The 14,030-nt window shown below is 39.3% G+C and overlaps 1 protein-coding gene across 11 annotated transcripts in view; it reads left to right on the forward strand.

The window, feature by feature from the left end:
- PDE4DIPP2 (myomegalin) overlaps window positions 1-14,030 on the forward strand; it is a 241,916-nt gene that overhangs the window by 122,304 nt on the left and 105,582 nt on the right. For all 11 annotated transcript variants that reach the window (XM_055129953.1, XM_055129962.1, XM_055129961.1 and 8 more), the window contains exons 6-8: window positions 1,552-1,675; window positions 1,818-1,993; window positions 9,202-9,319. In XM_055129953.1, the coding sequence (XP_054985928.1) occupies window positions 1,552-1,675; window positions 1,818-1,993; window positions 9,202-9,319 (418 nt within the window). The remainder of the gene's footprint in view (window positions 1-1,551; window positions 1,676-1,817; window positions 1,994-9,201; window positions 9,320-14,030) is intronic.

The following is a 14,030-nucleotide window of genomic DNA, read 5'->3' on the forward strand; positions in this document are numbered from 1 at the left end:
TTTTTCTTTCACTCTTTTCTCTTTTTCTCCCTTCCTCCCTCCCTTCCTCTCTCTTCCTCCCTCCCTCCCTTCCTCTCTCTTCCTCCCTTCCTCCCTCCCTCTCTCTTCCTCCCTCCCTCCCTCCCTCCCTCCCTCCCTCCCTCCCTCCCTCCCTTCCTTCCTTCCTTCCTTCCTTCCTTCCTTCCTTCCTTCCTTCCTTCCTTCCTTCCTTCCTTCCTTCCTTCCTTCCTTCCTTCCTTCCTTCCCTCTCTCCTTATTTCCTCCCTCCCTCCCTTCCTCCTTCCTTTTTTCCTTCCCCTTTCCCTCCCTCCCTCCCTTCCTTCCTTCCTTCCTTCCTTCCTTCCTTCCTTCCTTCCTTCCTTCCTTCCTTCCTTCCTTCTTTCCTTCCTTCCTTCCTTCCTTCCTTCCTTCCTTCCTTCCTTCCTTCCTTCCTTCCTTCCTTCCTTCCTTCCCTCTCTCCTTATTTCCTCCCTCCCTCCCTTCCTCCTTCCTTTTTTCCTTCCCCTTTCCCTCCCTCCCTCCCTCCCTCCCTCCCTCCCTCCCTCCCTCCCTCCCTTCCTTCCTTCCTTCCTTCCTTCCTTCCTTCCCTCCTTCCTTCTTTCCCTCCTTCCTTCATCCATCTTTCTTTCTTTCTTTCTTTCTTTCTTTCTTTCTTTCTTTCTTTCTTTCTTTCTTTCTTTCTTTCTTTCTCTCTCTTTCTTTCTTTCTCTCTTTCTTTCTTTCTCCCTCTCTTGAGAATATGGGCTTCTCTAAAATGGAAAATCCAATTTAATTACTTCTTAAATAAGAAGAAGCTCAGTAAAGTTAGAGCTGTTCCATAAATTACTAAATTAACATTATATTATAGCATTTTATGCAGATAAATGTATAGCTATGATAGCTAATTTATACATTAAGTGATATTAGGTTTCGGTCACTTCTTGTTTGAAGCTCTAACTTATATAGGGTCAAAAAATAAAAGCAGGAGAAAATAAGATGGCCATCTTTGCTGAGTTAATTCAGTTTTATGTTCTAAATAGGTATTTCATCACAGTTCTGAAATAAAAGGAACATTTCAATTCAAATAGTAAGACGGGAAGGCTGCTCCTTCTTGTGAGAACAGTGTGAAGGGAGAAGTCGGGGTGCAGGTGACTGTGGACACACAGGCTGGCTTCTGCATCGTCTGATTTCAGCTTGGCTTCCAAATGCAAGAGCCTCTTCTTGAGCCACAATTGTCAAACCTATAGGGAGCCAAATCTGCTCTCTTTTCCTTGGTTTTGGGAATTGAACCCAAGGAGAGTCTCGTGGAGAAATGCTACACATTTGCTTTATGGCTGATCTGCATGCTCAGCTCTGAAATATATTCAATTTGACAAGTAACAACAACAAAATTAAAGTACCTAAACAAATGACCTGAAAATATAGGGAAGAGCACTTCATTAATACCTGCAGAGCTAAGTAGGCATCCGTTTTCTTCTCATCTGTGTGACGGAAGAACAAAACCCACCTTAACAGGGGGTCTCTTGTTACATTACATGACCGCTTCTGACGGGCTAGTGTGTGTGGTTCTAGGGCTGATGCAGAGACTCTCAACACCCATAATGAAGCAGAGCTGCGGCGCCAGTTTGAGGAGAGGCAGCAGGAGACAGAGCATGTGCACGAGCTCCTGGAGAATAAGATCCAGCTTCTGCAGGAGGTGAGTAGGAGTTCAGCAGCCCACAGCCAGGGGTGCTCTTCCTGCCCTGCTCTCCTTCCCAAACTCCAGTGTTCCTTGTGGTTTAGGTCTCCGAGGCTTGGAGTGAGATTCTCAAGCATCACAGCTTTCATTTATTTTTCAGGAATCCAGGTTAGCCAAGAATGAAGCCGCTCGGATGGCAGCGCTGGTGGAAGCAGAAAAAGAGTGTAACCTGGAGCTCTCAGAAAGACTGAAGGGCATCTCCAAGGACAGGGTAGACGTGCCAGGAGAGCTGGTCAGGCCCCAACCATACGCCGAAGCTCTGGCTCAGAAGGACAAGTAGGTGTCAGTGATACTGTTTTTATCCCTTGTCATTTGCCTGTCCCTGAGGCAATGAGAACACATATCAGCTACACTAGTCCCTTTCCAAAACTTGTGACCCTGTGGTAATGCCCTTCTCTTTCATGGAAGAGCCCCAAGTTGGATTTTCAGAACCAACAGGGCCTCTAACAGGCATTGTCAGGAGAAGCCCCCGAGAACTTAATCCCCCAAGCACTTCCAGGTATGACTTATAAATAAAAATAAGTAAATTAAAAACAGAAAACTAATAATGGGCCTTATCCATTTCTGACTCGGTAACTCCTTTCAATTGAAGATTATTACATTTAGAACTGGAATCTTCAATGATATTCACTAAGAAAACTCACCTGAGTTAGAAGAACAAAACCCAAATAGGTACAAGTAGAAAACCAGTCAAATTGTAGCAAGCAAAATATTTGGATTTGCATGTATTCAGCACCTGGTCTGTGTCAGACTTTGGGAGAAACCCAGATGAAAGACCCAGTCCTGTCATCGAGAAATGTGTTACATGATTTTAATAAGTACTCTGATCAATGTAATGGGATGTTCCTGAGGAAATACAGGAGTGTCATAGATTCTAGACTGAAGGGGCAAGGTGCTGTTGAAAGTTTTCTGGAGGGAATGATATTGAATTGAGCCTTAAAGAATGAGTAAGAGTTGGAAGAAGTAGGATAGGAAGGTGGGAAATGACATGTTCTGTGCAGAAAGAGAAGCAGGAAGGAATATTGCAGGACTTTATTTCTTCATAGCTTGAGAAGAGGGTCTGAAGAAGACTCGTGAGGGGTTAACTATCTTGCAAGTAAAGGTAAGATGTGCCAACTTTGTGTGCCATAATAAGGAACTGGAATATTCTCCTGATGGTAATCAGGCAGTTATTGAGAATACTACCATCTAATTTTTGGGTTACTGAAATTATGTCCTCACTATTCTCTTTACTTCTGGTCTATTCTTCTATTTTCTAACCCAATTCAACCATTAACCATTCAGGGAAGTTTAAAATGAAGTATTCAACAACATAAAAGTGACACATAAGTCAACCTGCTAGATAACTGATATTACAGTAGCACTGTCATCCCATTGTTCATCAATTTGCTTGAGCAGGCACTAGTAATGTCTCCTTTGTGAGACTTGTTACTGCTTTGGGCTTATTGAATATGCCATGGGTAGCTTGCCAGGCTCTGCCATGTGGGCAGGATACTCTCAGTAGCTTGCCAGGCTCTCCGAGAGGGATGGAGGAATTGAACTTGGGTTGACCGCATGCAAGGCAAATGCCCTACCTACTGTATTATTGCTCCAGTCCAGTTTTGCAGTAAGAAAGAAAAAGAGAAAGCCTTAAGTAATTTTTACTGGATAGGTAAAAATACATAGTTTAAACATAATGACTAATATGACCTGCCTAAGCCACAATTCTCATCGTATTATTGCAGAATCATTTAAAAAGATCCCAAACATCTTTAAGATGTAAGATCCATTTTCATTAGAGCTTTTGATAATGTGTCTCTCATACTTATCCCTTTACATGGCGCTTATGCCAGGCAAGTTATAATGATGACTAAGTTTTGTTGAGCTCCTGTTATATATCTGAATTGAGTACTTTTTATTCTTAATTATTTTAATATTCCCATGACACAAGGATTAATATGCCTTGCAAATAAAGAAACGGGCATTTATGAGTTGTTACTACATAGAAGGATCTGGAAAGTACTGTGTTGAGTGAAATTAGTCAGAGAACAAGAGATCAACACAGAATAATCTCTCTCATATATGGGCATTGTTCAAAAAACTAGAAACTGAGCTTCCATATGACCCAGCAGTACCACTTCTGGGAATATACCCTGGGGGCCCAAAAACGTACTGCAGAAAAGCCATTTGCACTTCTCTGTTCATTGCAGCCCTATTCACAATAGCCAGAATCTGGAAACAACCTGAGTGCCTGAGAACAGATGACTGGATAAAGAAATGGTGGTACATCTACACAATACCAAATAGTAAACAACTACTAGGAAAAAATGAAGTCATGAAATTTGCTCACAAATGAATGCACATGCTGAGAGAAATGAGTCAGAGAGAGGTACAAACATTAAATGGTTGGATTCATTTTTTGAATGAAAAAATAGTATGAGCCTAATACCAAGGACAGTAGAAGCAAGGGCCAGGAGGATTGGTCCACTGCTTGAAGCTTGCCACAGTGGTGGCAGGGAGAGGGAGCCTAGGATAGAGAAGGAACCACTATGACAATGATAGTTGGAAATGGTCACTCTGGGTAATAACTGAGTGCTGAAAGCAGGTAAGTAGACAAACATGATAACCTTTCAGTACCTATATTGCAAACCATAATGCCCTAAAGAAGAGAGGGAGGAGGAGTGGAGGGAGAGATGAGGAGGACAAGGAGGAGAAGAATAAGAGTATCTGTCATAGATATAGGCTGGGGGGGAGAGGGGCAGCAGGGAAACTGGGGACATTGGTGGTGGGGAATATACAATGGTGAAGGAGTGGGTGATGGAACATTGTATGACTGAAACCCAATCATGCACAACTTTGTAACTGTGTATCTCATGGTGACTCAAAATAAACAAGTAAATAAATAGAGAACAGATGAGAGAATAAACAAAGAGTGGAATAAATATTTTTAAAAGAAATATAATATGGGAATAACAAGTGCCCAAAGATAATAGGAGCAAAGAATATGAGAATTCGTCTTCAGTTGGAAACTTGCCACTGTGTGGGGGCAGGCGGGGGGAACTGGGAAGAGAACTCAAGGACAGTGCTAGAGTGGTACTGGCAATGAGGTGGGGAGGGGTGGCGGCACTGGAAGGTGGTTAAGTAACAGTTCTGTAAACCACTGTGCCTCCCATTTTTTAAAGAGTGCCTGTCAGAGAGGCAGACACTTGGTGGGAGGGAAGTTGGTGGAGGGAAGTAGACATTGGTTAAGGGATTAGTGTTAGAAGATTGTGTGCTTGAAAGCCAATCATGAAAAACTAATTCATAATGACTAAATAAAAATAATAAATTAAAAAAACTTGGTATTTATAGAGTTTTGTAAAATGGTTTCAGATGTTGCTAAAATCCACACCCTAAGTTGTCTCCAGAATCATATGGATAGTCTCTAGAATTGTGTTTCTAGATTTTAACCAATAAAACCAAAATTTTAACCAATAAATTAAAATTTTAAAAAAGAAAAGTACAGATATTCTAGAGTAGATACCATGGGCACTTTGGCATTGCATCTGTACTTATCACAGCTACTGTTATAATTTATACTTAGAGTCACTTGTATTTTTTTCCAATTTGTGACATTTTTATTTAATTGAGATATTTTTGATATTTAAAACATTATTTATCTATTTATTTATTTATTTACAAAGCTGTTCATGATTGGGGTTTCAGTAATACAGTGTTCCAACACCAATCCCTCCAACTATAATTTCCCAGCACCGGTGTCCCCAGTTTCTCTCCCACCCCTCCAAATCCTCCCCATCCCTGCCTGCCTCTATGGCAGGAACCTCTCTTCTCTCTGTTTCTTTTTCTATATCATTTTAGGCATTATGATTTGCAATAAAGATGCTGAAAGGTTATTGTGTGTAGGATTTGTCCTTTCAGCCTTGCCACAGGGAACTTAGTTTACCTTAAAGCAATGTCCTTTCTGTATGGACACAGGAAGACAGCTAATATTATGCGGTGTAACTTGGGAGCTGATTGACTCCGATAATATTTACTCCTGGGTATCTGCTTTCTTCAACTCAGTTGCCCTTAGTTCCTAGCACCCCAAACGCAGGGTCCCAGTGAGGGACAGAATGAACCCAGGGCAAGCTTTGAACTACCCTGGCATCAAAATGGGCCAGGCCAAAGCGCCACAATACTCAACTATAAGTTGGGGGCATGGTCATAGACAAAAGCTGTCATGATCCAAAAGTAACGACGAGACTAGGACCCTGCTGGGGTTAGGAAGACTAACCTGGCCTGAGGACTGTGGTCTGGAATATATAGTGAATGTACTCAGGAAGAACCACATTTTAAGTTTGATATGTCTCTTACTGGGCTTATACAGAATGACATTGCTATATAATGACATTGCTGTATAATGTAGTAAAGTAGATTTACTACAACTAAATAGTGGATTACTAGCTGAGAAAGGAAGAAAGTGACACACCTTGTTTGGATCCCACCCTTGAGCGGATCTCCTAGTAATCTGGAGTAGACTCCTTAGATGAGATTTTGTTAATCTCCTTGAGGAGTGGTCTTATCCCTCTTTGTTGATTTGTTAATGTTCAACCCACCTTTGTGTCACTACACTATGTGACTTCTATATAAACTAAGGCTGTAACAGAAGTAGGGAGAAGACACAGAAGCGAGGGAGAAGAGACAGAGGCAAGACAGAAGACACAGAAGAAGACCATAGAAGTGGAGAGAGGTAACACAGAAGCAAGGGAGAAGACACAGAAACAAAAGGACTCTGGAGAGAGAGATCGGAAGAGAGATCGGAAGAGACGGCAGAGACAGAGAAAGGTCAGAAGAGGTCAGAGGAGAGACTACAGAGATAGAGACAGAGATAGACAGACAGAAGAGAGCACAGCGGCACACACAGAAGCAGAGCACAAGGAGGACCTGTCCCGATCCAGTCCATACACAGTGGCTCAAGAGCACTGAACGTGAGCGGCGAGAAAGAGAGAGAGAGAGAGAGAGAGAGAGAGAGAGAGAGAGAGCCACCTTGAGAGCCTGAGAACAACACAACACACATCATATCCCCCCTCTCACATGCGTGTTTGTATTTTTTACAATTGTGTATTTCCCTTTACCTGTTTTCAAAACTCATTTCTTGTCCAGAGTGTTCATTTCCAACTAATGTTGTCATAATGGACCCTCTGTCTTAACTACCCTCTACCCCCCACAATTTTGTGGTGATTTCCAGCATTGATCAGTTCTCCTGACCCATTTTCCCTGGCCTTGGATATTAGTTTCATACTTTAAAATATATATATATATAGTATAAATAAATGCAGTCATTCTATATCTGACCCTCTCCTTCTGGCTTATTTCACTCAGCATGATCTCTCCAGCTCCATCCATTTATAGGTAAATTTCATGACCTTATTTTTCCTAACAGCTGTCTAGTATTCCATTCCATGTACCACAGTTTCTTTGCCCAGTCATCTGTTCTCAGGCTCTCAGGTTGTTTCCAACTTCTGGCTATTGTGAACAGTGCTGCAATGAGCAGAGGAGTGCAGGTGGTATTTCTGCTGTGTGTTTTTTGAACCCTGCGGTATATTCCCAGAAGTGATGTTGCTGGGTTAAATGGGAACTTAATTTCTAGGTTTTCTTTTTTTTTTTTTAAGAAATATCCATATTGTTTTCCAAAAAGACTGTACCAGTCAGCATTCCCACCAGCAATGAATGAGGGTGGTTGTTCCTGTTAATTTGGATGTGGGCCAGTCTCTGTGGTGTGAGATGGTATCTCATTGTTGTTTTGATCTGCATCTCTCTGATGATTAGTGGTGAAGAGCATTTTTTCATGTGCCTTTTGGCCATTCGGATTTCTTCTTTGAAACAGTTATGTTCATTTCTTCTCATTTTTTGATGGGTTGAATGTTTTTTTTTCTTGTAAAGTTCTACTAGTGCCTTGTATATCTTTTATATTAACCTCTTATCAGATGATATTGGGTGAATAGCTTTTCTAGTTTCATGGGTTGTCTTTGTATCTCGGGCACTGTTCCTTTTGAGATGCAGAAGCTTCTTAGTTTGATGTATTCCCATTTGTTAATCTTTGATTCCACTTACTTGGTCAGCAGTGTTTCATCTTTGAAGATGCCTTGAGCTTCAATGTCATGGGGGGAGGGGGGTTTGCCAATGTTTTCCTCTATGTACCTTATGAAATCAGGTGTGATGTTGAGGTCTTTAATCCATTTTGTGCATGGTGTTAGGTAGAGGTCAGAGTTCATTTTTTTTTTACATACAGTTGTCCAGTTTTCCCAGCTCCACTTGTTAAAGAGGCTTTCCTTGTTCTACTTCATATTTCTTGCTCTTTTATAAACATTCAGTGATCACACATTTCAGGGTCCCATTTGTATGTTTTTAAAGTTATTTCTTAGCCAAAATCTTAAATGATTCACATAGCCAATATTAATTTGCCATTTGTTATTATAGTAAAACTTGACATTCTGGCACCCCTCACCTTTCTGTCACATTGTTTCCTCCTTAGATGGTGTCATTGTCACATACTTATTTACACCGGAAGAAAAATCATAATCAGAAAATTTTTTTAATACCAAACACATTTTTTAAGGACAGTTATCTCTAGCATAAACATACAAAGAGAAAAAATACAAAGAAAAAGAAAACATACAAAGAGAAACAGCAAGGTATGCCTTGATAATACAAGTGAATAACTGTTTATTTGATGTGTATTTATCTCTAGCATAAACATACAAAGAGAAAAAAATACAAAAAAAACATACAAAGAGAAAACATACAAAGAGAAACAGCAAGGTATGCCTTGATAATATAGGTAAAAAACTGTTTATTTGATGTGTATTTGATGTTGTAGCTGGACTACTTCAGGCCAGCAAGCTGTCTCTTACAACATAATCCTTGTCTGAATTTCCAGCTCCTTCTCTTTCCAGCCATTACCTCTTCCCATCTACCTTTGTTCTGGTTCCTTTCCCAAATATATCTGTATCTTCATGCCTTTATTTATTTGTTCAAACTCTTTAATCTTAGCTTGAAAAATAATCCAGAGTTCAAAATCTCCTCTAAACCCCTCCAACTGTTCTTTTTTTACAAATGTTATTTTGTGTTACATTTAGTGGTCCTCAGGCCTTACTCCTGGCTCTGGGCTCAGGAATCACTTCTGGCAGTGCTCAGGGGACTATATGTGGTGCTGGGGAGCTAACTAAGATCAACCAGATGCCAGGCAAGCACCTGACCCCTTGTACTCTCTCTTGGTCCCAAGTCTTCTTTATCTTCCTACAATTTCACAGCAGCCTTTGGTATTTTATATATATATACATATATATATATTCCAGTATTACAACAACTACTAGATTTTATACAATTACACTGCATTATTTACAAATATTTGCATATAAATATGCACAAATATATTTATTATGCAAGGTAAAAATCTAATATGTTGGACATCCTATCTTGGTAGGGGGCCAATAAAGGTATTAATGGTCATTTTTTTGCTCCAGAAAAATTGAAGAACTGAGCCAGAGCCTGTCTGTCCAGGAGAAGATTGTTGAACAGCTCTCTCAGGAGAAAGAACGATTGCTACATCTTTTGGAGGAGCCAACTAGCATGGAAGTGCAGGTAAGTTTTGCCTAGTACTTTCTGAAATGTTTGCTTTAGAAATAAAAAAAAAAACGTCATTATGAGTTTTTTATTGCAATGTCACAACTGACTACAAATTAGTGGTTTAAAAGGACATATGTTAATCATTGCTCAGCTTTTCTGGGTCAGGAGTTCAGGCATAAATGAACTGGATTCCCTCTTTAGGATTTTGTCTAGGTGTTAGCTAAGCTGCTTTCTCACTAGGAATCTCACCTAAGAAAGGGTCTGCTTCTAAGCTCCTTAAGGCCACTTAACGAATTTATTTTTACATGGTTGTAGAAGTTGTGGCAGCTTGCTTCTTCTAGATAGTAGTGATTAGAAAGATCAAGAGAAGGAGAGGTCTGTTTTCTCTCTCACCTTAGAATAACATTTTTTTAAAAAAATTTATTTTTATTTTTAATGGAACCACCATGAAATACACAGTTACAAAGTTGTTCATCATTGAGTTTCAGTCATACAATGTTCCAACACCCATGCCTTCACCAGTGTGCAATTCCTGCCACCAATGTCCTCAGTTTCTCCCCCACCTACCCCCCAACTCCCATGCCCGCCCCTGCAGCCTGCCTCTATGGTAGACACTTCTCTCTCTCTCTCTCTCTCTCTCTCTCTCTCTCTCTCTCTCTCTCTCTCTCTCTCTCTCTCTCTCTCTCTCTTATTTTTGTTAGGCACTGCAGTTTGCAGTATTGTTACTTAATCACTTTACCTTATTTCAGCACTCAGTTCTTGCTCAGAGTTATCATTTATACCTTTCATTGGCATAGTGGAACTACCCTTGTCTTGTAACTGCCCTTCCCTTGCATCTTCATGGCAAGCTTTCAACCATGGACAGTCCTCCTGGCCCTTCTTCTTTTTTTTTTTTTTTTTTTTGCTTTTTGGGTCACACCTGGCGATGCACAAGGGTCACTCCTGGCTCTGCACTCAGGAATTACCCCTGGCGGTGCTCAGGGGACCATATGGGATGCTGGGAATCGAACCCGGGTCGGCCGCGTGCAAGGCAAACGCCCTACCCGCTGTGCTATCACTCCAGCCCCCGTGGCCCTTCTTCTTTACTTCTACTGTCTCTGGGCATTATTCACGTTCTATGTTTTTTTTTTTATATCTCACAAATGAGTACAATCATTAGAACATCATTTAAGGGGCTTATTGTATTAAGACAATTGTACCAGTATACTCTCCTTTGTAATTAACATATTGGTACTTGCATGTAGCACTGGTAGTTCAAACTTGAATATGGATTAATAGGCACACACTGAAGTGCTATTGTCAGCTCTTTAACGTCAACTGATTAGGTACCTTCATAGCATTTACAACATAGTGTAAATGTATTTTTAAATATAACATAACACAATTACATAATGACATTCTACCACCTTTGCCATATTCTGGGGCTGGAGCAATAGCACAGAGGTAGGGCGTTCACCTTTCATGTGGCTGACCCGTGTTTGATTCTTTCGCCCCTCTCGGAGAGCCCAGCAAGCTACCAAGAGTATTGCACCCACAAGGCAGAGCCTGGCAAGCTACCCGTAGCGTATTGAATATGCTAAAAACACTAACAATAAGTCTCACAATGAGAGACATTACTGGTGCCCGCTCGAAAAAATCGATGAGCAATGGGATGACAGTGACTTGCCATATTCTATTGATTAGAAGCAATAACCAGTAGAATTGCCGTTTGCCTTTATGAGGGCATCTATATACAGACTATTTAAAGGAGTCACTCAAAAATGAACAAACACCCATCTACTTTTCAGGATTAGAAAACAATATGTATGAAATATCTAGCATGTTGTTCAGAACATGGTGACTACTTCTGTTATCTTAGTAGCATGAAAGAGCATACAATCATTCACAAAATGACAGCTACAGTCAATATTAGACATTAAAAACAAATTCACTCACTTCATACTTATCTTTGTCTTACAAAGACAGACAAAATTAATAGAGATACTAGTTGCTTATTAGATTAATGGTCACAATTATTTTCTTGGCCTGTTAATTTTTGCATGTTAATTATGTTTTATAAACATAATTTATAAACACTGTTTTATTAGCCAAGACTGAACTCATGGTTGTCAATTTGTTACTACTCCCCAGGAGAAACACAGTACAGTGTGAATGGTTCAGTGCAAATCAGTAACAGTGTGAATTATATCTCCCTGTAATCTTCTAGATATAAAGAAACAATAAAGCACTTTCTATTACATATTGGAAATAATTACAACACTCAAATGATTTAGATTGTTATAAAACCTAGGAGTAAATTCACAGAATTTACTAAATATATATCTTCAGTAAAATTTAAATATATTTATGAAATGAACATGAACTGGAGTGATAGCATAGAGGGTAGAGCATTTGCCTTGCACACAGATGACCCGGGTTCAATTCCTCCGTCCCTCTCGGAGAGCCTAGCAAGCTACCAAGAGTATTCCGCCTGCATGGCAGAGCCTGGCAAGCTACCCATGGCATATTCCATATGCCAAAAACACTAACAAGAAGTCTCATGATGGAGACGTTACTAGGGCCTGCTCGAGAAAATTGATGAGCAACGGGATGACAGTGATGCAGTGCTACGAAGTGAACATTCACAACATTTCTTAGTAATAATATTAGTAATATACTGTAGTCTTTTCTATATGACAGGAACTAATCAGTAATATAGACTTTCTTTATGCTAGGTACTACTCTAAATGACTCCTATATTAGGTCAACTTATTTTAGCATCAAAACAACCATATCAGGTATACGCTGACATAAAAGTATAATTAAAATGTTAATTTTAATATAAAATTATTTATCAGGACTCTTAAAAACATACAGAAAACATTCAGGTACTTGTACTTACATGGAAAACCACTGTGAATGTCACAGCTTCAAATATAACTTCAAATGCATGATTCAGCCATTTGGTATTTGCAGTTAAAAAACAGCAAGTGGCCCATGTTGAATTGGCAATTAAAAGTGATCAATTGCAGTGTCAAAATAAAAAACTCATGGTAAATATTTTTAATTAAATTGTCCCAACTTACATTGTAGTTTAGTTCATGGAAACAGTGTATATTAATGCTGTGCTCATATATATTCAAAGTTAACGTCTCAAAAATTATATGATTAATTATATCACCTCTTTCATCCTGTGGAATGTTTGACTCATTGCGCATTTGGAACAAAGCTTTTTTCTGCCCAATGCAAGTTATATAGAATCCCTATATAGTATTACTCATCATTACAAAAAAAGAACAAACAAACAAGAAATAGCTCCATGAACTTGCAAAATGCACTTTAGTAGCTAATTTCTTAGAAAGAATCACTGGTGCGAGTAATCATAGCCTTGAATGGCTTTACTACCACATAATAGCAGACATGTAAAACAGACAACTAAAATACAGGATGACAAATGAAGATAGAAAATACCAAATACAGGTCTGGAGCGGTAGTACAGTGGGTAGAGCGTTTACCTTGCATGCGGCCTGGGATTGATCCCTAGCATCCCATATGGTCCTCTGAGTATCGCCAGGAATAATTCCTGAGTGCAGAGCTAGGACTTAATCCCTGAGCATCGCTGGGTGTGACCCAAAAAGCAATATATATATATATATATGTATATATATATGTATATATATATATACCAAATACAGTACCTTTTGCATTATCAGTATTAAAATATATGTGATGATGTTGTAAAGTACCCTTTTATTTCTTCATCTCTTTGCCTTTTTATCTCTGAAGCATCAGATTTATGATTACCTAACATGATAAAACCAGTTTCTGAGGCAAGTTACCTAGATGTTCTTCACCTCTGACCTTAGGTTGACTGCACCAGGCAGATAACAGAATATTCTAGTTAGGAGCAACAATAGATACAGTGGTACAGAGTTAAAAAATTGAAAATAATTGGTGTGACAAAGTTAGGGTGAGTTTTGGAGACTAATAAGACACATAACTGAAAGTTGTGTCTTTAAGCTAAAGACTTTATATTGCAGGCAATAGAAAATTAAACAAAAACAAACTAAACGAGGGATAGTGCTGAAACCTCTTCTAGATGTCAGGAAATGCTTGAGTTGTGAAGATTGATTCACTTCTGCCATATCCTACAATTTCTTTTTTTTTCTTTCTTCTTTCTTTCTTTTTATTTTTCCCTTTTTTTTTTTTTTTTTTTTTTAGTGTATGTGCTGCTAAAGTGAGCACCATATTCCCCAATTTCTTGAGAGTGAGAATACCACAACTGGGCATTAGAAGGAGAGATCACAAATTTAGATTTATTTATCTAAGATACACGTCTTACCCAGTTTCCCATAGAGTATTTCTCATGTGATCAGGGTCTAAACTCTGAGTGGAGGAACTTATACCTCATTCTTTATGCTTCTACCTTCAAAACAGGTAGTTTTGAAATTTTAGTTTTTATTATTTCTTTATATTATCCCTTTTCAGTTCTACCAAAATATTGGACAGCTTCCATTTCAGCTGGATGCACCTCTGCTTTACTTAACTTCCTATGATATAACTAACTTCATAGAACAAAAAAGTGCCACGAATATGACTTGCCATTGATGGACATCTTTCCATGTTTGCTTCCAACTCTCTGTGTCCAATTTGATTGACTACAGGTGTCACCAGAGTGCTAAGGGAAATTTTGATGTCATCGTCACACTGTAGCAATTTATTTTCACTAGGAAATAAATTGGTCAAA

Source organism: Sorex araneus, chromosome 3 (genome assembly GCF_027595985.1).
Source record: "Sorex araneus isolate mSorAra2 chromosome 3, mSorAra2.pri, whole genome shotgun sequence".
In the NCBI taxonomy this organism is placed as follows: domain Eukaryota; kingdom Metazoa; phylum Chordata; class Mammalia; order Eulipotyphla; family Soricidae; genus Sorex; species Sorex araneus.